The sequence below is a fragment of the Xyrauchen texanus genome, chromosome 18 (assembly GCF_025860055.1).
Source record: "Xyrauchen texanus isolate HMW12.3.18 chromosome 18, RBS_HiC_50CHRs, whole genome shotgun sequence".
NCBI classification, from domain to species: domain Eukaryota; kingdom Metazoa; phylum Chordata; class Actinopteri; order Cypriniformes; family Catostomidae; genus Xyrauchen; species Xyrauchen texanus.
The window spans coordinates 13,064,860-13,088,649 of record NC_068293.1 but is presented as its reverse complement, the minus strand read 5'-3'; the positions used below and the strand labels follow the sequence as shown (position 1 = coordinate 13,088,649).

Genomic DNA, 23,790 nt, shown 5'->3' with positions numbered 1-23,790 from the left:
TTAAAATGATGATAACCACTGCCAGCACCTAAAATACAACTTTGCATTAAACATACATGAAACGTACATTTTAAAGTAATATCTTGATGATGATAATGATGATAAATGATGGCAGAGATATATGAACGAGAGCAGGTGGGCGTGAAAGCTAATGTAAGGTGACAGAGAGACAGCAGAAGGTATTGAAGTGGACTAATTCAGTTAATTGGATGGAATGCTCACCATAAGTAAAGGTAAAAAAAGAACAGATGTGTGTTTTCACCAACCTGCTACTTTAATATATTTACAAATGTGCCTAAATCTCCCTAAGCATAAGAGGAAGATGTACAGATAGATATGGACAGGAAGAGACCACATTGAGTAAGAAGGCAAAAAAGAAATAAATGAAAACAAGACAAAGCCAGGGGAAGACATGTGACAGAGAAAGAAAGAGAGAATGGTCCATTTCTAGGTCCTGCATGCCCCTGTGATGTGAAGCAGCAGACAAAAAAAAAAAAAGGACAGATATGTGTTCTCCAACCTGCTACTTTAATACTTTTATAAATGTGAGAGATATGAATGAGACACCAGAGGAGGGAGGGAGAGCGAGAGAGAGAGAGAGAGAGAGAGAGAGAGAGAGAGAGAGAGAGAGAGAGAGAGAGAGAGAGAGAGAGAGAATCAGGGAAGCATGAAAGGAGACTAGATTAAACCAGATATAAAAGAAAATAGCAATGTGGACTTCAAAGAATGTAATAATAACTACTCAGCCAAAATGATAATAACTGAGACAGAGGTTCATTGAAACCAGAGCACAGCAGTGTTTAGATGTTGAAGTTGAATGGATCATTCAATGGCTAAGTGTGATCATGTGAGCTTTGTGTCTGCTCTGGTGGAGTGGTAGTGAACGTGCTTGATCGCTCAATCTTCACTCTCTCCAAAACTTTCCAGTTCTCCTTTCACTAAACTTTATCACAAAAAAAGAAGGGAAAAAAATACTGCTATTGTGATGGCACAACGATTCTTGTCCAGAATTCCGCTCTTCATATCTACATTTACATGTATCCATTTAGAAGATGGTTGTATCTACAGCGATATACTAATGAGAGTAATACAAGTGTGATTGCTCAAAGTGAGGGCAACAACACAACACAATACACTAACATCCTAAATTTTGAGAACTAAAATAGAATGTACTGTAGATATGATATCTAGATCAACATCAGAATGGGTTTATTATCCAATATAAAAAGAAACACGACAACTGATGTAGATTACAAAGAAATACATATTTTAAAATAACATGTATCTATGAAACCATGCACAATAAAACTTGAAAAAGAAAATCTCAATATGTCAAATGACTGGAATCCCGAATAAGTGGAAAAGTGATTAACAGAGAAGAATATAGAATGTCCACAACCCAAAAGCTGAGAGCAATCAGTTGAATAGAGAAGTCAAGCTGACATGGGAGGAGGGAAGTGCATGAACAGAATAGAACAAATTGAGCATGAAAATAAGAGCAGAAAAGAATGAAGGCACATATGAAGCATCTCCATAAGCATATGGGGGGAGAGAGACAGGTTAGAGAAGAGGAAGATGGACAGATAGATATGGACAGGAAGAGACCACATTGAGTAAGAAGGCAAAAAAAGAGATAAATGAAAACAAGATAAAGCCAGGGGAAGACGTGTGACAGAGAAAGAAAAGAATGGTCCATTTCTAAGTCCTGCATGCCCCTGTGATGTGAAGCAGCAGACATTCTCATCTAAAGCTTAGCTCCTCACAAGCTTATAGAAGTATGATCTTCTGTCAGTAATGTTCAGAGTTTTCAGAGAAAACGTAATTTTAGCTCACAACAGCCTCATGCTTTCATCGAAATAACAACTTCAAATAATTTACTACGGCAAAAAAGATTAAATTCAATTCGCACTGCACTTGTGACGCTACAAAGCATCACCTCTTCCATGTGAATCCGAATTTTTATCCTAAACAGCTGTGACAACAACTGGATAATTTGTTAATCGCTTATCAAAAATCTATTTCTGCAGCATCATTTGTTTCAAAATGGAATATGTTCTGATTGGCTGTTATTGTCCTGCATTTTCACTTTCAGTGTGGACAGACAATTAGCTTATCGCTGGACTCTTATCGTATTATGACACTGTGACAGGCTTCAAATCAAATAAAGTGCTAATGAACAAGTTTATGGTGATGAAGTTCTCAAATCCACTCATACTTTAGTATATTTGTTGTCAGTGCCATTTTATCAGCTTGAATCCAAAACATTCTAAAAAAGCCAGAATAAATCAGACAAAAAAAAACATATCACATCCAAAGCCACGTCTACACTTATTTGTTTAAGTTTAAAACCTCTGTTGTCAGATTCCTAACATCATTTTCCAAAGTATGCATTTCTGGAGAGCATTTCCAGAAGTCTCATTCTCATTCATTGGAGGAAAAGCATGTGTTTTAAAACTGATTAGTGTGAACATGGCCCATGTAAGGTAAACAAACTTCTGCCTGCCTTCTTGTCTATGGAGGGTTGCCAGTTTTGATAAATTCTACCTTATTTGAACTTGACTTTACAAGACATACACAATTCTTTGGACTGACACACCAAGGTGCTGCACACTGTTAAAATTATACTCTGAGAAATAAAATGCAGCAAACTCAATTTTTTTTAAATAGCATTTTTGAGGGCCTGGGTAGCTCAGCAAGTAAAGACGCTGACTACCACATCTGGAGTTGAAAGTTCAAATCCAGGGTGTGCTGAGTGACCCCAGTCAGGCTTCTTAAGCAACCAATTGACCCGGTTGCTGGGGAGGGTAGAGTCATGTTGGGTCACTCTCAGTAGGGGGCGAGGATGCAACAGAGGATAGAGTGAAGCCTCCACAGGTGCTAGGTCTCCGCTGTTACACGCTCAACAAGCCACGTGATAAGATGTGCGGATTGATGTTCTAAGACGTGGCGGCAACTGAGATTCGACATCTGCCACCTGGACTGAGGTGAGTCACTACGCCGCCACGAGGACTTAGAGTGCACTGGGAATTGGGCATTCCAAATTGGGGAGAAAATAAATAAATGAAATAAAATAGCATTTTTATTGTAAATGTGTTTGCAAGATGTTAATCTACTGTACTGTTAGCATTTGTGTTCATCCAAGTAACAACTTGCTTCAGCAATTTATTTTGTGTACACATTTATTCACCACTGAAAGCTCCGTCCATTCAAACCACAAACCACATTTTTAACCAGTGCTTTTAAAGTAATCAGACAACAAAATATGCATGTCCCAATTATTAAATATTAATCATATTGCTCTTTTTGATCTTTGATTATTGTGCAATTCACAATCTTATTTTACTGTCCAACTCTGGGACTTTTAAGTAGGGTTGCGGATGGATAGTTGACATTCGGTATTGGCTGACACGCCACTAGTCGAGTACCAAAATCACTATCCGGTTTTTCTATACGTGCAAAGCCCAGCTGTTCAAACATGCTTTTCTGTGCAACTGCACTGTTTTTTTTAATGTACGCTTATCGCGCACTGTACGGGCATCTTTGAAAGAGAAAACAGATTCAGCGCAACAGTCAGTGTCTCACACAAGATCACCACATTTTTAGACACCTAGTAAAGTTAAAAAGAACTTTCATTTTTATAATCGTCTTTTTTAAAAACCTGCATTGTTTCATTTGTTGCACTGTGCTGTGAAAAGCAATTCATCAGTGTTAAAGCAGAAATAAAATGAATCAGTCATTCAAATGATTTATTATCACAGATGTTTTAAGTCTACACTTCAATAATCAGAGAATCCATTTGTGAGAAGGAAGACGCTTCATGTGACTGTTGCACCATTAAACTTGATTCCAGGTTGTTTTTCACCATGGAAAGTTCAGCTCTTTATAACTTTTCAACTTTTGCTCTAATGTGCATATTTACATACAATAGCTAGACAAGTTCAACGCCATTTGCCGTTTTTAACTGTTTAAAAATCAAAGCACCCTTGAAGAGGCTATTTAAGCACAGCAGTGTAACTCAATGCACATGACAATGATGCTAGCATTTGCTGCCTCAATGTCAGCCCGCCTGGGACTGGGTAGAGCCCATACTACATGCTGTGACTGTTTGATTATTTTCGTAAGAGTTTAATGTGAGATTTTATCATTTGAATCGCATCACATAAAACAGCATAAAATCACTTCACTTCACATAACATATAGCATAAAATCGCATCACATAAAACGTAACATAACGTCTCATAAAACATCACTTCACGTCTCATAAAATAATCACATCACCTCACATAAAGCATAACATGAAATCACAACACATAAAACATACCACATCATGGCACATAAAATGTCATGTCACATAACGTTACATCACATCACATTACATATTTTAAATATAAAAAAATTACATAATTTAATCAGGATGGCTGGGTTCTAAAAACAACAGTGTAAATGTAAAATGGACAAAGACTAAAGTTGACCAAAAAGATACCATATTGTAAACCAGAAGCTGACCCTAATTAAAATATTTGGAAATACTTTGAAATTTAAAATATAATTTTTTCATGTCAAGTTTTTAAAAACCTAAAGGAAATCAGGCATACTTGTTTTGCTATATTATTTGATATGAAGGTAAAATATGAATAAATGACGACTTGTTTGAAGCACACGTCTAAAAAATTATGACCATTTCTATGACAAGTAATTGTTATAATCGTGAAAGCCCTACAACAGACAATTAATCGTCATAATTGCAATAATTTGTTTGACAATTAACGGTCTGTCAAATTTTATAATTGTGACAGCCCTACTCTGGGTTAATGAGATGCTTTATTTTATCAATTTAATGTGTGTCTTAAAATATGGAGAGAAACTGCACAGACGGACTTATCTTCAAATAATGACGATAATAACAAAAATACAGTAACAAGAGCTTAAAGTGCTTAAAAAACTGGTAAACTGAGATGGACAGATTCACTTCTCTTCAATGATTATGCTTTGCACCATTTATTTAAAAGTACTATGTCAAATAAAGTGTTTTCTTCTGAACAATAACAAGTGCTTAAAATGCTTAAATAACAAGTGCTCAAAGTGCTAAAGAACTGAACTGCTAAACTGAAGATTAGAAGTGAAAATCAAGGCCATTATCACTTATTTTTTCTTTTTTTCCGGGTTGTAAGCAAAGTCCTGCAAACTCGTTCTTTTTAAGACATTTGGACCAGAAAATGGAGTGTTCATGTAACTCGCATGTTGATTTGAAACCGACAGGCTAGTTAACGCTTTTTTGTCTTCTGCTAGTTTTCTACACAGGGTGACCAGTGGCTGCGAAATTCTGAATGACAAATCATGTTCTGCTATAAATGTGCACACACGTATTTTTAAATCGCAGACACGGTCAGTCATAGACAACGGTGTGTCAGCTGTAACACTTGCTCCCGGCAACGTCGTGGTAAGTTTGTATGGAATGATATTCCGGACATTATTCAAAAGGAATTGCAAATTGTATTTGCATTTGCGTTTTCAATTTGTGGACGCATAAAATGTGACATAATCCAAACGCAATTGAAAATCGCGCATTACGGTTTGCATTTTCGTTTAAGTGAACGCACAGTGACTGCCAGATTTCAAATGGAAAAGCAAAGTCCGTTTGCAACTGTGTTTCCCATATCTTACGAGTTTTGGCCCTGTCATATTTAAATAGCAATTTCAATTACCACGTCTGCTTTTTCACTTTCTCAGCGTCGCGTATGTAGCCAGCCAAAACTCAAATGGAATACTAATTTCTTTTTTTTTTTTTTATTGCAATATTAACAAACAGAACAAGACGATACATACAAGAAATATAAACAATCTTTCAAAACAAAAGAGAAATTATGGTTCAGAATACATTAAGAGAGGAAATGTGAAAGAAATTTAAATATATTCAACAATAGTCTAAAAAGAAAAGAGAGTAAGAGAAGAAAGAAAAAAAAAAGAAGAAGAGGGCACAAAAGAAAAAAACATTAAGAGAGAATATTAAACATGGCACTAATTCTGGATGTTTTCATTGGTTTCTTGTTAACAGAAGTTGAAACTGTATTTTAATCAATGTATCTTCAATTCTTCTTTGAAAAAGCTAAAGTGGGGTTTACTTTTCATATATTTACATTTATGGATATGAAACTTTCCAATATATAAAAGAAGGTTTATACAAAAACATGCATTAATTAGATTCTTGTCTTTAACATAAAATCCAAAAAGAATGTGTCTATATGATAAAGAAAAGTTACATAAAACAATTTGGACAATCAGAGCATCAATATTGTTCCAGAAAGACCGAGTAAAAAGACATTCCCAAAACAAATGATCAACAGTTTCAGAGGAGGCTTCACAAAAAGAGCAGGAAGTATCAATATCATTTCTAAATTTCTTTAAAAAGTATTTAACTGGATAAAATCTATGAATAATTTTATAGGATATTTCTTTAACTTTATTAGTTAGAAAGAATTTCTGAGGAATTGACCAAACATATGACCATTTAATATCATCAAAAAGGTTATTCCAATAAGAAATGGAGGAAGGAATTGAAGTAACAGGGTCCAAAAATAATGACCTAATTTTATAATTGGATTTATGTATTGAAAAACAAACAGAACCAACCACAGTAGATTCAGGGCTAGGGGGAGAAACAGAAGTCACTGTAGCACTATTATTGTTTCTAAACAGCATACAGATTTCCAAAGAGATGGCCCTGAAAACTATATTACATTCTTTACTAGATACTGGGAATTGGTATCCTGAAACAAAATCGGAATAATTAAATAAATTACCTTCACTATCAAATAGCTGGTTTACTAATATCACCCCATTATTGAACCAGTTTTCAAGAAATAAAGATTTCCTCTTATGAAGAATATTACAGTTGTTCCAAATTAAAAAATTGTGTGGCGAGAAATTATGCTTGTAAATAAGTTTCCAAGCCATAAGCATCTGCTGATGATAATTGGAAAGTTTGACAGGAAGTTGAATAATTGCACATTAAAAGAAAATGTATATCTCCTAATTGAGAAAAAATACATCTTGGGATTATACTCCAAATAGAAGATTGATTGTGAAGGAAACGTTTAAGCCAATTAATTTTCAAGGTATTGTTAAGAGAATCAAAATCAATGAAATTTAAGCCACCTTTATTATAAGAATTCAAAATAACTGATTTTCTAATACTCAAATGGAATACTAATTCCCTTAGTATTTCCATTTCCGATGCCTTACACGGAAACCTGTCAATCAGGTCAAGGGTGGGATTATGCTATGTGGCGTGTTTGTCTTGGGAAGTGACGTCACTCACAGTCGATGGTCAAGAGGTGATGCCCTGAACAGACGCCGGTTTATCAAATCAAATCAAATCACTTTATTGTCACACTACAATGTACACAAGAGCAGCAGTAGGTGAAATTCTTGTGTGCAGTTCCGAGCAACATAGCAGTCATGACAGTGACGAGACATATACCAATTACAGTAAACAACATACTTACACAAAACAATTTACAAATCAAATGTACACATACTTACACAACACAATAATTATATACAATGTACAGTAAACAATACACACAATATACAATACAATAAGTAGGAGTATATGATATATATATATATATATGAAGTAGTATATTGAGGGGAATATGTTGACAGTCCAGTGTGAGATTATAGATGAATAAAGTGCAGTGCTAATTATTGATCCTGATAGACTGTGAGTGATGTCACTTCCCAAGACAAACACGCCCCATAGCATAATCCCACCCTTGACCCTGATTGACAGGTTTCCGTGTAAGGCATCAATGGAAATACTAAGGGAATTAGTATTCCATTTGAGTTTTGGCTGGCTACATACGCGACGCTGAGAAAGTGAAAAAGCAGACATGGTAATTGAAATTGCTATTTAAATATGACAGGGCCAAAACTCGTAAGATATGGGAAACACAGTTGCAAACGGACTTTGCTTTTCCATTTGAAATCTGGCAGTCACTGTGCGTTCACTTAAACGAAAATGCAAACGGTAATGCGCGATTTGCAATTGCGTTTGGATTATGTCACATTTTATGCGTCCACAAATTGAAAACGCAATTGCAAATACAATTTGCAATTCCTTTTGAATAATGTCCGGAATATCATTCCATAAGTTTGAGTGCACGGGTAGCGGCTTTCTGAACGGAGTCTAAATCATGACGAGCAAGCACTTTACCGCTGCTGGCATACAGTAGCTTCCTCGAGCAAATCGTGCAGAAAAAAGCCCCGGGCTCTCTCAGTTTCTGGCACCAACTGCCAAAAGGCTCGCCATTTCTACTTTCTTCAATCCACGCCCAGCGCCATTTAGTGAGTCCTTTATCTATTGCTAGGACATCATCCCCAGGCTTCATAAACTTACGCTCCATTTCACCGACAACGCTAACGTGAGATTGACGTATGGGTGTCAATCATACTGTGTTGCCAGGACCCGCCCTTCTCTGCTTCTGATAGGCTTGTAACGTTAGTTAGAGCTGCGTTCCTCTCATATGATTGGTAGGTGAAATAAATTGACTCGAAAATATTAAATCGCATGCGCAGGTTCCCAAATATATATATTTTTTTCCCCCTCACGGCCGCACGCCGGAGATCCGGCATGGTGCCGGAATACTTTAAGCCCTGATTTTCAAATATGGAAGAAAGGTTTGTAGCAATGTCTGACAAGGCCAAATATATGTACTTTTTAATTATAAATGATTAAAAATCACTATTCGGTTATTCTGCATGTGTATATTGGTCTTCAACCCGATCTGAGTCTGACATTACCTGACCCTAGAGGTTTTGGGCCAGGTTCGGGTCAGTTTTTCAAAGTAGGCTTAAGGGTGAGTTATGGACTGTTCACATGTGCGTCTTCACTGTTTTTAAATGGTCTTTTACGTAAACGAGCTCTGGACAGACATATTTGATTGTTGTGCTGCGCCACAACTCAGGACTGTCACATTTTTTAGGCACTGCATTAAGTTTCAAATAACTTTCAAATGTATAAACGCATCTTGAGACACCTGTATTCTGTTTCACCATTTCAATATTTTTCAGCGCTGGTGTTACAAATCAACATTCTGATGAAGTTTAGGTTGAAAAGAGAACTCAATGTGACTGTTACACATCATTCAAGATTGTTTTTCACCTGGCAAAGTTTCAGCTCTGGTGTGCAGACAATAATTACACAAGTTAACTGCTAAATCGTTAAAAAAATCAAAGCATCACGAAGAAGTCATGTAATCCATAGCGTTTGCTGCCTCATGGAAAGTGAACTTGCCCCGGGCAGAATTAAGAATAGGCATGGGTCTACTATGTTGAAGGAAGTGATAGAGATGATTTTTGTTTGACTTTAATGTGATTTTTCATTTGAAGATCAGTTTATTGTGCTATTTCAGCTCATAGCACACTGTGCTCTTTATTCCCTGCTGTAGTCCAGCACGCATTCGGCCGAACAAATGGTATTTCACATAAGGCTGACATATATGTGGATTTATAATAAATGTCTCAAAATAAATAAATAAAATTAAGAACTCTGGGCCCTTTGGGTTTAGAGGCCACTGGGCAACGGCCCAATTGGCCCAGTGGTTAATACTTCCTTGCCTCTGCTGCATGAACGTGGAAGTGTGAAATAAATCATATTATCCTCAACTAGGTTAAAGGGTAGTAAATAGAAGCAAACAGTTCTTTGAAACAAACAAAAGATCACATTGGGTATAAAAACCTCTTTTTTGTTTTTTTAAATGTCACTGAAATCAATTTCAAAAGGACATGCCAGATGCATGGTGACTGACAATCTTCAAATCAAACTAGAGAGGGAGCATTTCTCAGAAAACAAATATTTCACTAAATTATGATGATGTTATAGATTGAAAATGTGTGGACTGGTGGAACTGTGAAGGCGATAAAGCCACAGTGTGACACCAAGTGAAGCAAAAAACAGATACAATCAGCTGCATTAAAGGCTGGTGCCCATCAATCATATAACAATATTCAACAAGACAAGCAGGAAATGAAGATGTCATATAAACCAGACAGCACTGAATCTTTATAGATGTTAATTTTGATCTTGATCTATGTTTGAACTTCAGCACTTTAGAGTTCACATTTTCATTAACAATGCCCAATATTACCAGCCTTTTGGTTATTCAATGTCAATTTACTGATTGGGTGGCCAACTAACCTTGATTTTGTGGCCTACCACACATCTAGTCATGATTGCATATTTATTATAATCAGCCCCCCAAAAAATCAATTGAGAATTAGGTAGTGGGCTATTTGCATCTAATGAAATTGAATTAAATTGACAATGTAAGTTCATATGCCAGTTTAAATCCCTGAGCTGAGGTGTGTGAACCCTTGAGCCTGTCAGGAATTTTTCTGAATAAATCAACGATGAAAAGGTAATTGACTGCAGTATAAAACCACTTCCTGCTTCCTTAAATGATACCTAAACAAAGTTTTCTGACTGATGTCACTCAGATTGCATCCATGATAATGAATGATGGGGCTGTATTTGAAGAAATAAATAATAATAATACTAATTGTACATTAATTTGCTCATAAGTTTACATAACCCTTGCATAATGTGAACGTTTAGAAAGTTTAAAATTTTAAATTTTATGTAGATAAAGAAAAATAAATAGAAATGTGCAATTACAGTAATTACTAATATGTAAATATACAATATGTTATGTCAATTGTTAAATAGCCGCATCAAATGTTTTTTTGTTTTTTTTACCGGCACATAATTTCATCATAAATTTTATGCCCCCAAAACATTAATCAGACACTAAAACATCCATTGGTTGTGATGAAATACACAAATCTGCTAGGACGCTTGTTTGAACTTGAGGAATAATGACTTCATACATCCACTTAAAATGACCACGTGACCAGGTTAAAAACAATTGCAAAAATAGCAAAGAAAATTGTGGTTAGTTCTGAGAAAAGGTCTGGTGTCATTAGTTTCTGAGAATTGCTTGGCCCACCACTATCTTTATTTCTTCATTACAACCTGACATGCTGCTGTGAATAAACTTTTCAGTTGGCTCCTTTTTTTTCTCTCAAAAAGGGTTCTTAACACATATGGAAACCTTAGCACTCCAATATACTGTATATTCAATCATTATGAGATTCTGGTATCTTAATTTTTTTTAAAGTTCTCCACAGCTTTTGAGGCTCAAGTTCAATTTGTGACTTTTAATATGTATTCTGAGCTTCTTGCTATGGTAATTGGCTCATAACGTGATACATTATATACATTTTTTGGTAAGATGGTTGGGTAAGAAAGCTACAGCAAAGAACATCTAGTCTGAAATAATAATGTGATGGTAGATCCCACATGACTAATTCTCTACTACACTTTGAGAGCTAAATAAATAACACAACATAAGTGCAGAAAGTGCACCACTTTCTATAGAGCTATTGAGCAGTGAAGTATGGATGGATGAAATCCACTCTTACCTGTTTCATGTAGGCATAGCACATGGTCTCAGCTACACGCTTTCCTTCATCATAGCAGGCCCGTGGACCAATAGGGTTCACATGGCCCCAGTATTCCTCATTCTGGGGGTGCACCTCTGGGTCTAGTTGAAGACAGACACACACATATGAAACACAATCCCCGACAGACTACCTTAAAAACACATATTGCAAGTTCCACTGAAACATTCTATTGTCACTAAAAAGGATAATGGTCGTTAAAGGAATAAATTAGCCAAAAAAATCAAAATAAATGATCATCACCAACCACTATGTTTTTTTATTTTCCTGTGGAACACAAACAAGGTTTTTTGTATCATGTCTAAGCAGCCTTTTTCCATGAAAGGATAGTGAGAAGGAACTATTTTCCAAGTGTTCTAAAGTCATACATCTTTTGTGTGAAAAAATGAAATTTAAATGGTTATTGAATTAAATGTATGCCTTCTGCTTAATCAGATTTATCACATTTTTCATACACCAATCTTCAGATGCACACAGAAAGTACAGCTCACAAATAAATTAGATTGATTCTTTGCACATTGATGACATCAATGCGACAGATTTTAATGGGCTTGAATTGAAAATGCGTGAGCAATGGCGGAAGGCAAGATTTTGAGTGGATAATGAATTAAATTTGGTTTGTTTCTCACTCAAAGCTATCACTTGGCAATGGCTTTTATAGCAATTTCATGTGTCATATGAACTACCTTTATGTTCTCCTTATTTACTATTGTAGCTACTCTTGTAGCTTGACTGTCATAGTTCCAGTTAAATTTAATTATAAGAGCACCAACATTCTGCTTCTCCTTTGTGTTCCATGGAAGTACATCATACGGGTTTGTAAAAACATGAGCTTGAGTAAGAATGATCTAAGAATTCTCATTTTTACGCAAACTAAGCCTTTTAAAACAAATTGCGTTAGCAATACATAACCGCTTTTTATAAAATTAACTATACTATTAACCGGTATGGGTAAGCTATAGGTATATTATTTAGTCTGTGTAGTCTCATGTGGTTTTGTGTTTGTCCCATGTTGTTTTATGTAGCACCATGCTCCTGGAGCAACGTTGTCTCGTTTCACTGTGTAGTGTACTAACTGTATATGGTTGAACGACAATAAAAACCACTTGACTTAAACAGTAAAACATAAAAAATAAAAAGATTATTCCCTGCTGAATCCCAAGGACTAAGTGTCATTCTGTTTTGGCTTATCTTTTCTTTTTCCCTCTATTGTTTTTTTTTTTTCTTTTTCTTTTTGGATCTCAACTGACATTGCCAGGGCTCGTGCGAGACTCTTAAACACAGCCAGACACAGGATAATGAACAAAAACATCCATCTAGCACGTTAAAATTGGAAAAATCTTGAAAAATAGCAAAGATGGTCACAAAAACACATTTGGTGTGAATGGCTCCAAACATGATCTATGAAGACTAGGTCCCTCCTAGTACTACTGTAGACACATATAAATTGCTCTTCCAGGTTTACATGCCAGCCGAATCATTTCTGGAACATAGTATGCAAATATAAACCACTAAACTGCCAACAAGAAAAACTACAAAAAAAAAAACAAAAAAACAAAAAAAATGTGTTATTCTCATTCATCACAGCTGTGATTTGATTGAACTGAGTCTGTGCAATCAAATTAGAAAGGCAAACATTGGTGTAAGCATGATTATTTAGAATACATCATATTAGAAAGTCAAATTAGAATCATTAATGTCCTAATAATGTACAGGGAACGGTGCCATTGCTGCTTTTCTGCATTTAAGCAGCATTGTACTTCAAAAATGTAATTTACATTTTTGTAATTATTTGTCTTCAGATTAACCAAGTCGTGCAGCTGATCTCCCAAGGAACAGCAATCTGACGCACTCATCAAATTCCAGCTGTGAGCACTCAAGTGAGGAAAATGTTATCCATAAGCGTGCTGAAATTGTTATTGGATGCTCAAATCCATGAGGTCATATCTGATCAAATCATTAAAAGCTGCGAAATTGTTTTAAATAATAATGGGGAAAATTCCTTGATTGCATAAACCAGTTAGAATTTTTTACTCAGACACTATATAAACAGTTCAATTACAAGCATGGTTGATGCAGCAAGCAACTGTTAAACAATTTTGTTCATTTCTTCAGTCAGGTGGGAGGAAAATGATTTTGCTTTAATGATTATGGTAAGCAGGTCAGAGCAGTTGAATTGATCTGTGCATTTTAATTTAGAACTCACTCAATTAGCTCTACACATGTAGAATGGAATAAGAGTTATGAATGCTTCTCCTTGACGTGAACATACTGTCCTAACCACTGCAAAAGTGGCTTATTCAGCAATGTTCTTGGCTTATATAAGTATCAGGTCAAAAGGCAGATTTTGAAGGCTGGAGCAAAGGTTAAGGATAAATTTTTTGGACATTCAGATGACCGGCCATATTGCAAAAAAAGTAAGCAGGTCAGTGATGATCTTTAACCCAGGAGGCAATCAATTCCTCTACAGATGAACTGATGCTATTGTCAACCTTTTGTAAGAATGTTTTCATAGAAAAATAAGTCTCTCTTCTAAATGAATGACATGTGCCTGGCTAACAGATCCTGAACAGAAGAGCAATGAGGGGCTGTCAAAGTACATGCGCATGGTGGTAGAAAATGAGCTTCAAAGATGACGGCTGAGAGAAAAAAAAACAATGCATGCAGAGTCTTTGGATTCACAGTGTTGCCCAAAGGTTGAACATGAGAGAGCCCTCTGATCTCATCTGCTCACCCCCTGAGTCTCTGGTGGGCAACCAAACACTGACTGAGCATAACTAATATCTAGTAAGATCTTAATTTCCCTGTCAGTGCATTCATGGATGGAGATCTGTGCACATTCCCAATTGAGCTGATTATCCAAACATCAAAATCCAAAAGATCAATTGCGGATTCCTCTCAGTCAGAGTAACAGTAATAAATAACCTCTCCTCAAAGGGATGTGGGCTAAGTGTGAGTGAGACAGGTCATGTTGCTTCCTAGCATGCAAATCCACAGTATGTCTCTGGAGATTTTCTGGTGCAAACAGGTTTGTTGTTTCAGAAACCTGACCATGCGCACTGTAAGCACACAGCCATGACCTCTCAGCAGTGCAATCAATGTTTAATGAATGGCATTTCAAGTCGTTTCTTGTGGCTAAGGCCATTTGTTTGAACATCAATGGATACAAAGGTGAGAAAAATATCAAATGATATGTTTGTTTTTTAAACATATAGGGATATGTTTAAACATATAATGGATATATATATAAAATGGGTATATATATATATATATATATATATATATATATATATATATATTAGAGCAAAAAAAAAACAGAAAAAAAAAACTAACTCTCAAACTATATATATTCTCTCTTGGCTCTCAACGAAGGCGGTCGCATTTTCTCACCCTCTCCCTACCCTTATCTTCCCTGCTTTGCTCCTCTCGTCATATCTAGTCTACTGTCTTGTACTTGAGAGACTCTCTCAGCACTGCTCTTCAAACTAAGTCATCATGGATTTGATCAACTGGTCTCTCAACGCAATTGACACCATCTTCTCGACGAAGCTTGGGTTCGGGGAACCTGTCTGCCCTGGCCGGAACGTTCGCAGCTGGCTACACGATGGACGCGTGGGAGAGGTGGCGGGTCGTGTGTCTGGCGGCTCTTTCCGTGGAGGACGTTGAAGGTTTTACATATATTATATTTTGACAATCAGAAGAAACATATGAAACAAAAATATGTTTCATACTTCAGATTTTTTTTTCAATTGCCCACTTTGAAGACATTCTAGCATATACTGCCACCTTCTAGTGCCCCTACAGCACATTCCATATGGCCTTGGCTACTGACTTTGCCAAAATCTTTTGTTTTGGAAAATGTTTGGTAATGTAAAATCTACCTTACTTCAAGCATGTGTTTTCCCCCCAAATAGTATGTAAAGCATTGTGGCCATAAAGCTTTACCTTTGTAGATACACCAGATGGCTGACTAATGCACTCTGACACTGATAGAGGCACTACTTGTCTATAAATACCTTTATTTGATCTAGGGTTCCTACAAGCCTTTTGATCTCAATATGATGCAGCCATATATCTTAACTGCTAATAAGCTCACAGGCCTCTGATGACTAAGGCAGAGGTCCCCAAACCCCAGGTCGTGACCCAGTACCAGGCCGTGGATGAGTTGCTACCGGGTCACGAGAACATTCTAGGCAATATTTCTGTGCAGCACTGATATACGCACTTTGCCCTTTAATATCCAAATGTACATAAAAGCAGCAATTTCACAAAACATCGGTCCACTCTTCTTATAGATGACAACAAATGCTCCGTCCAGAAAAGAACTGCTGTCTATGGGCGCTTCACTCAAATTGCGCTGAAAAGTGCTGTTTTTGAGGTTGAAACACCCGGTTTTCAACAGATTATTGGAGATTAGGGCTTCTTTAAAATTCCACCAGATCGTTGCATCAGGAAAAATACAGGATTTTACATAAATGATGATAATTCACGGGTCACCATCATTATCACATATGCTCGATTAGACCCAAATGATCCGCAGCAGCTGGATATATTGTTGGTGGATATTAACTTTTTTAATGAAGACATTACGCTAACTCTGAAAACGGCTGTTCTTAATTTCCAAAGTGCTGTCGAGTGACAGATATGAGTTCAAATATGATTTAACATATAAATGATCAAGATCACCATATACAATATGACGGGAGTGACAGATCCGGTCTCCACCACCGCAGAACATGGACTACTGTTTGTGAAGGGATAAGTGAATAAAAATACTGCATTTATTTGTTCAAAATTATGTCTTTGCATTTATTTTGAAAGCAGTAAATAATACTGTTCAATAAAAATGTCTGTTATTATGTTCTGAAATGTAATGTTTTCATATTGAAGAATATTATTATTTATTGTATGTGGGTTAATAAAGTAAGCATTAAAGACACATAGTAGTAGTAGTGCATAGTAGTTTTTATTTTTATATCACATTTCTTAGGTTTTAGAATTGTGTTAACATGTGAGGATGTGTATTCATCAACCTGTTACATGTCCGACATAATCATACAGGCTAATTAAAACAGGTTTAACCCTCTGGGGTCTGAGGGTATTTTGGGCCCTGGAGAAGTTTTGACATACCTTGACATTTGTGCTTTTTTCAGTTGCTAAAAACATATTAATGGCTAAAGTCTGATAACACTGTATTCAGCACAATCTGGGCTACAATAATATGTCAGCAACATGTATGTACAGGTTTGTATTTTTGAGAAAATAACATATATGCATGGTTTTTGCAAAAACTAAAATTTTAAGTCACTGAAATAAGGCCATATAACACATACTAAAGCCTTTTGAGAACTGGATCTTGTAGCCTAGAGTTTTTGCTAAAACATGATGTGAAAACCATCCTGATCACTCATTCATACAAAACAATATAGTAATTTAACTTTTGTAAGACACTTTGTGTTGAAAGGTAATATGCGAGGAGCAGTGAATGATCATGAATATGTATTGTAATTCATACATGAGAGACAAAGACCCTCCCCTGGGCCTATCAATGAGGGATAGAGAATGAATGTGAGGAGACGTAATGATCCAAATCAAGTTTTAAGTTAAAAGAAGTAATCTGACTATATATTTTCTTTACATAAAGACTTCACTTAATTTTAGACCTACACTACCATTTAAAAGAAGTCTCTTCTGCTCGCCAAGACTGGATTTATTTGATCCAAAATACAGAACTACATTGATATTCTGAACTCTTTTTACAATTTAAAAAAACAGTTTTCTATTTAAATATATTGTAAAATGCAATTTGTGATCAAAGCTGAATTTTCAGCATCATTACTGCAGTCTTCAATGTAACATGATCCTTCAGAAATCATTATAATATGCTGATTTTCTAATATGGGCATATTTAAAGTGCATTTTACTAATTTAACCCTAACACAAATTTGCAAGCACAAGCTTTGTTGATGATAATGAGGCATTATAAACACTAGATAAAATATAATCTAAATATTCATATTATTTTTATATCATATTACATATCATATTTGTATTACACAGCATACAATTTAAATACCTGCTTTAGCCGAAACAGCATTTAAATGGAACTAAAACTTGTTTATTAGGACATATTTCAAATGTCAAATGTCTGAATCCTGTCTGGCAAGTCTGTAAACAGTCCCACTAGTAAAATATGTACATGTTTATATAAAATAGCGTGTCAGCTAATGAAAACTACATGACTTACTCGTCTGAAATTGTATCCTCGGCTGGATCAAGTCTCTCTTCAAAATACAAATGTTCATCAGAGTCTAAGAAATGTTAAATCTTCCTTAATATCCTGGAGCATTCTCGCCTGTGTATCGTTGTAAACGTGCAGTAAAATGAATGAATTGTTTACATCAAACCTCTGAACACTTAGCTTAAAATATTCTTAAAACTGCAGCACTGCCTGTTTCCACCATTGAAATCTGCTGCTTGTAAGAACCTGGAAACAGGGTTTCATGTGGTGTGACGTCAGAGTACTTTCATCTATAGCCAATGTTAATATGAGTGTGAAACTACCGACAGGCCGGTCCGTGAGAATGTTTTAAAACGAAACCAGTCCTTGGTGCAAAAGAGTTTGGAGACCCCTGGTCTAATGCCTTCCAAATAACTTTGTGTCTCAAGTGAGATTATAATAATTTGCCCCTGTTATAATGCTATATATATCCTAATTCCAGAGATGAAAACCTGAATTTGAGACACAGACTTGAGTCACACTTGAGTAAAAAAAAACATTGATTTGACACTTGACTTGCAAGTCTAAATTAAGAACTTCATAGAACGTAAGTCTTCATGTCTACACTGAAAAACATTTTCACATGGACTCATGACAAAAGACTTGGACTCTGTGTCCATGACTTGAGAATCTCTGCCTAATTCGAATGTAACTTTTCTTTGGCTTTACTTTTCACATCACTGTAAGCATTAGAATGGCAAGCTTTATGAATAAGCACATACCTCCATATACTTCTGAAGTGGAGGCAAGTAGTAGGCGAGCTCCGACTCGCTTGGCTAAACCTGTGAATAGAAAGAGACATGAGGAAATCAGTTGGTAAATTGAATCTAACAAGGTAGAGTCTGACTCATCAATTTACCTGTCTCCCCAATTGGGAGATTCAAACAAAAAAAAACAGACATCATTCAGAAAAAGCCTGCAAGGTTACAGCAATCTAACCACATCAGGATCAGAATCTCAGCCAAAGAATATTAATGCGCAACAATTCTTTCACAGCTCAATGCTTGGATTGAAGAGTGCATTTATTATTATTGCTTTAAGCGTTTTGGCTGTAACAACAATGAGATAGTCAGTCTATTATTGTGGGAAGTGCATTGAATGGATAATATAAACGATTATATGCACACTGATGCATTAAGATTTGATTTACACTTTTTGTCCGTCACACAATCAACTTGTTAGTGACCAAAGACATCTTTTATCAACGTGTACATGTCAGAAATGTGTACTTCCATCAGTCTCGTTCAGATGAAAGCAATTACCAGGCCCAGACAGAATCTGCAATCATTATTGCATTTTCGATGCTGATATTTGGGAAAAATCTATGGTAATCTATGGTAATCGACATTGATTTATACATGTTAAAACTGCTAAACTGAGAAAGTTAAAAGAAGGTAAGCAACACACAAATTGGAAGTGGAATGGAGTGACAGAAATGGTCCCTCCCAGATCAAAGCATTCTGTAATCAATCCACTTAAGCTACACTTTGGGTTTTCCATCCCCCCTTTCTCCTCGGTCCACTTTCATTAGTGAGGGAAACCCTGCTCCAAGAGATCCTGGAGGAAAATAAAAAACAGGTGTGCTCTGACTTCGAAAAAACCTGCTCTTTGATTGAGGCAAAAATGTAAATCTCCTTCCATTCCACACTGCTCACATACTCTGGTCTGGAACACCGCAATCAGAGGAGTGATCCAAAAAGTGTCAAAGTGATGTTATACTAAATATCGTCACTCTTAGAACACATTTTGGTCAATCAGATTAGAGGACTGAAACTAATTGTTGTATAGTATTTAATTAAATGAACAGTCAATGGCCGAGACATGTGTAAAACTTTATGAATGATAGGTTTTCAAATTCTGCAGATATCTGAAGAATTTCTGTGGGCACAGATTCCGTTTGTAATTATATGTAATTCCAGAGAGGAAAGGGGAGAGGGTTCATTTCATGTCAACACAGACAAGACTTCAGACAACCCCGTTACCAAACCATCAATATTCTGGTCCTTTGCTATTGTACTTACAGAAAGTGAACATCTGATTGAAGAGTGCAAAGAAACAGAATAGAGCATGATTGAAAAGGGGCTAACCTTTTCCAATTGACAGCCACAAAATCAAATGGAAATACATGGTTTTCAACCAGGTTGCAATTTCTGGCTTTACTCCCACAGTCCCATTAACAAAGACAGGTGACCTTTTCAAGTGGTACACAGAACTGTAAAGCCGTTTTAGTTTGTTTGTCAGTTTAAACAATTTTCAGAACTGCAGCTAAAGGCGTATTGATTTTGCTACATTTATGCGTCTCATCCACACTGGAACGCTCTCCATAACCGCATTCTTTGGAAAATAGTGACATTAACAGAGGTTTCAACTTGGATACTAAAATGGATTAGTATGGAACTTGGTCTAAAACTTTTGGCTCCAGACTGTGCTGGCATTATTGGGCCACAAGCAGGCCTGCCCAAACTCCTGACTGGGCCCCTGAAAACGTATATCTAATGGACACCCCTCAGTCCGGCTGTGGGGGGTGAGATGTGTGGGCAGTCATATGTTGGAGTGGCGGTATTTGTCACGAGAAATGCGCACACGTGATCTCCAGCATGCGCTTTCCGGATGTTGTAGCACTATCGGGGGTCTTTTTCTATCTCTGTTGTCTGGGCCCCTGAAAGCTGTCCCCTTTTTCCCCACTTATGGGTGGCCCTGGCAACAAGCAGTAAGACCATATTGTTATAGAAGATTGTTTAAATTACAATTCATGCTAACACTAGAGTTCAAATCTTTGCATGGTTTTGCTTTTGCTAATTCTATGGCCCTGGAGTTGATTTTTTTTTTTTTACAGATTTCAACATTTTTTCTTTTGTTACATGAAGGTCACATTAAAACTGACAAAGACGCTCTTTATCAGGTCTTCATAATTAATTTTTGGTACTTTTCAAATGCATTTTATGTATCAATTTGATTGTTTTAGCCTTGTTTCAAACCCTTTTAATATTAAACTATGAAAATCTATTAAAAATACAAATTACTACAAGTCTGAAACTATGATCATCTAAACAAAGACAGAAATAAATAATTAATTTCAATATTTACATTGAACATTATTTTACATCATTTGTAAAGTAAAAAAAAAAATATATATATATATATATTGTTATGGCATAAAGACACTTAAATATGCTGTTAAAACTAAAGAGTAAGAATGGTTTGTTGGTGGGCATTTTATGTAGTAATATTCATAGTTGCATCACTGTTCAACTCTCAAGTCAGTGAAAACGCTGGCCGTGAAATCACAGTGAAATCCCCTGCCTAGGACCAGCACCATTTGGTGCAAAAGGGGTAAGAGTGTTCCAGGTCTGAAACTGCTGACTCAGTATCCAGAATTTAACAGGATAATGGATGCAGGATGCAAAATATGCTTTGCTTTGTCCTGCTATGAAAAAGCCTACACTTTTTCTATAACTACTATGTTTTACAATGTTTTGAAAACACAGTCTTTCCATTGCAGCACTCAAGTTTAGCTGACATTACTTACCCAGCATGTTGAGAGTCCCAATGGTATTCGTTTTCAGTGTCTTGATAGGGTTGTACATGTAGTTGGGTGGTGATGCAGGGGAGGCCAAATGATATATCTGGTCAACTGAGGAAAGAAAGGAGAGATTTAGAGTGATTTGGAATGTAAGAAATTGAAAATGGAGAGGGAAAACTGTTTATTGAGGAGGTTTTATTATTTAGCTCCAATAATTTTTCCAGATTGGATAGAGAAAAACAACCTTTTATACCAATATAAGCATCAACCAACTGTGCAATGATTGCAGATACTTAATTGGACCTACAACAAGTCCAACACAACAGCCTAAATAGACAGTAACCATCTGCCAAATTTGGTGTCGTACTAATGCAAATGATTACTGCCTGAGGGGGGACTATTATGGTTAAAGATTGTTATCAAACATTTTAATCAGTCCAAGAATCTTCAACTTGTCAACAAAGTTAGCAAATATTGTACTCTTCCAAGAGAAACTTAAGGACACTCAAAATGCGACTGGAATTCAGCCAATGGGCTAATGTTTGCGACGCAGTCACGAGTGAAATCCACAGATAAGGAGAGGCTTATTGCAACTCATACAGCATGAAAATACGTCACCCAATAGCATGCGTGGACACATGGCATAAAGGTCATGATCTACAATATCTAACATCCTCATCTCCATCCTTTTATACCCACCCTTCATTTTTGAATTGCAGTCTGACATACAGAATATTAGGGGAAGATGTGAAGGGCACCAACATACAAGCCAATGTCTACAGCACAACTTGTTGAGTAACATTCATAGCAGTCTCGCAGAAATTCTGTGGACTTTCATCAAAGAGTCTACAGCACATTCCACTTAGCTAGGAAGTGAAAATTAAGATGCATAAAATGACTAATCACATTTCATTTTCGGGGCATTTTAGTGCAGTTAAATCTGACATTAATGACACCCAAAAAATAGATTGGATAAGCAGTAGCTCGAGACTTTTATTTACTTTTCCTTTACCTTTCCAGTTGCCTGTGATCACTGGAGAAATATTCTCAAAAATCTATTTACAGAGATTGTACACAGAAAGAGTAATTTTTAGATACTTAAATATTTTAGAGCTGAGCAAAACATGGAAACGGTGTTATTATAGTTAACGAAAATCATTTTCATGATGCAAATCGTTAACTAAAACAAAAATAAAAAACAGAAACTAAACTAAAATAACTTTCATTTATTAAAAATTAACTAAAATAAAATACAAATCTGGAATTCACTTTAGTTTTAGACATTCTAGGGTGAATATGGGCAAAGTGGGAATCTTTTGGAAATTTGACATTTCTTGTAACTTTTAATTATGATCCAAAAGCCACATAACTTAAAATTATAGCTTTCAAGAAAGCTTTGTATGTCTTCTACCTTAGTCAAAAGCAAAAATGTAAAAAATAAATAAAAATCAATCCTGGGAGGTAAAAACATTTCCCTTTGACCAAATTCCAGATTTTTGGAACAGGTAAAGTGGGACAGAGGGAAAAAGATTCTCTAGAAAATATCTTAAAAGTATTTTGAATTATTTTTATACTTTCTTATACACTTTTATATTATAAAATTAAGTTAACTAATTTTTTTATAACCTTAACAAGGTTTTACCTCAAATTTCTGTTATTTTCTTTACCATTGTGAATGAGATGAGCTCTGTCAAACATCTCAAAGATCATCAATTTAAAACCTCAAAAAGATAAAGGATAGTTCATCAAAATGAAAATTATCTCATCATTTACTCACCCTCATGCCATCCCAAAAGTGCATGACTGACTTTCTTCTGCAGAACACAAAAAGCACATAAAGGCAGCATAAAAGCAATCCATAAGTAGCTTAATGGATGTCTTCTGAAGTAATCCAATTTGTTTTGGGAGAGAACAGACCAAAATACAACTCCTTTTTTACTGTAAATCTTGCCATTGCAGTCTCAAATGAAATCAAATCACTTTATTGTCACTCAACCATATACACAAGTGCAATAGTGTGTGAAAGTCCAAGCAACATAGCAGTATGACAATTACAATAAACATCTGATTTACACATAACATAATTTATACATCTTGTTACACAACACAATATACACCTATTAATATACACAAAATAAGAAGACTGTATACAATAAAATACACTGTACCCCTGTACACTGTGTAATTAAGTGAAGTTTAAAATGTGAGTCCAGTCTGAGGCTAATAAAGGTTGGTGCTGCTATATGTTTTGTGAGCATTCAAGAGTTTAAAAGACTGATTGCTTGGGGGAAGAAGCTGTCATGAAGTCAGCTGGTGTGGGTCCTGATGCTGCGATACCACCTGCCTGATGGTAGCAGTGAGAGCAGCCCATGACTCGGGTGGCTGGAGTCTCAGATAATCTTCCGAGCTTTTTTCACACACACAGTCTAGAGGAATGATCATGATTTCAAGCTCGATTAAACTTACT

At 36.0% G+C, this 23,790-nt stretch overlaps 2 protein-coding genes across 2 annotated transcripts in view; one reads left to right on the top strand and one right to left on the bottom strand.

Annotated features, from left to right (window-relative positions):
- LOC127659000 (cytoplasmic protein NCK2-like) overlaps positions 1-23,790 on the top strand; it is a 576,925-nt gene that overhangs the window by 142,157 nt on the left and 410,978 nt on the right. The window lies entirely within an intron of this gene.
- Positions 1-23,790, bottom strand: part of uxs1 (UDP-glucuronate decarboxylase 1) — a 138,912-nt gene that overhangs the window by 46,362 nt on the left and 68,760 nt on the right. The window contains exons 7-9 of the mRNA XM_052148600.1: positions 21,330-21,434; positions 18,523-18,582; positions 11,482-11,603 (exon numbers count right to left, since the gene is read on the bottom strand). Of these exons, the coding sequence (XP_052004560.1) occupies positions 11,482-11,603; positions 18,523-18,582; positions 21,330-21,434 (287 nt within the window). The remainder of the gene's footprint in view (positions 1-11,481; positions 11,604-18,522; positions 18,583-21,329; positions 21,435-23,790) is intronic.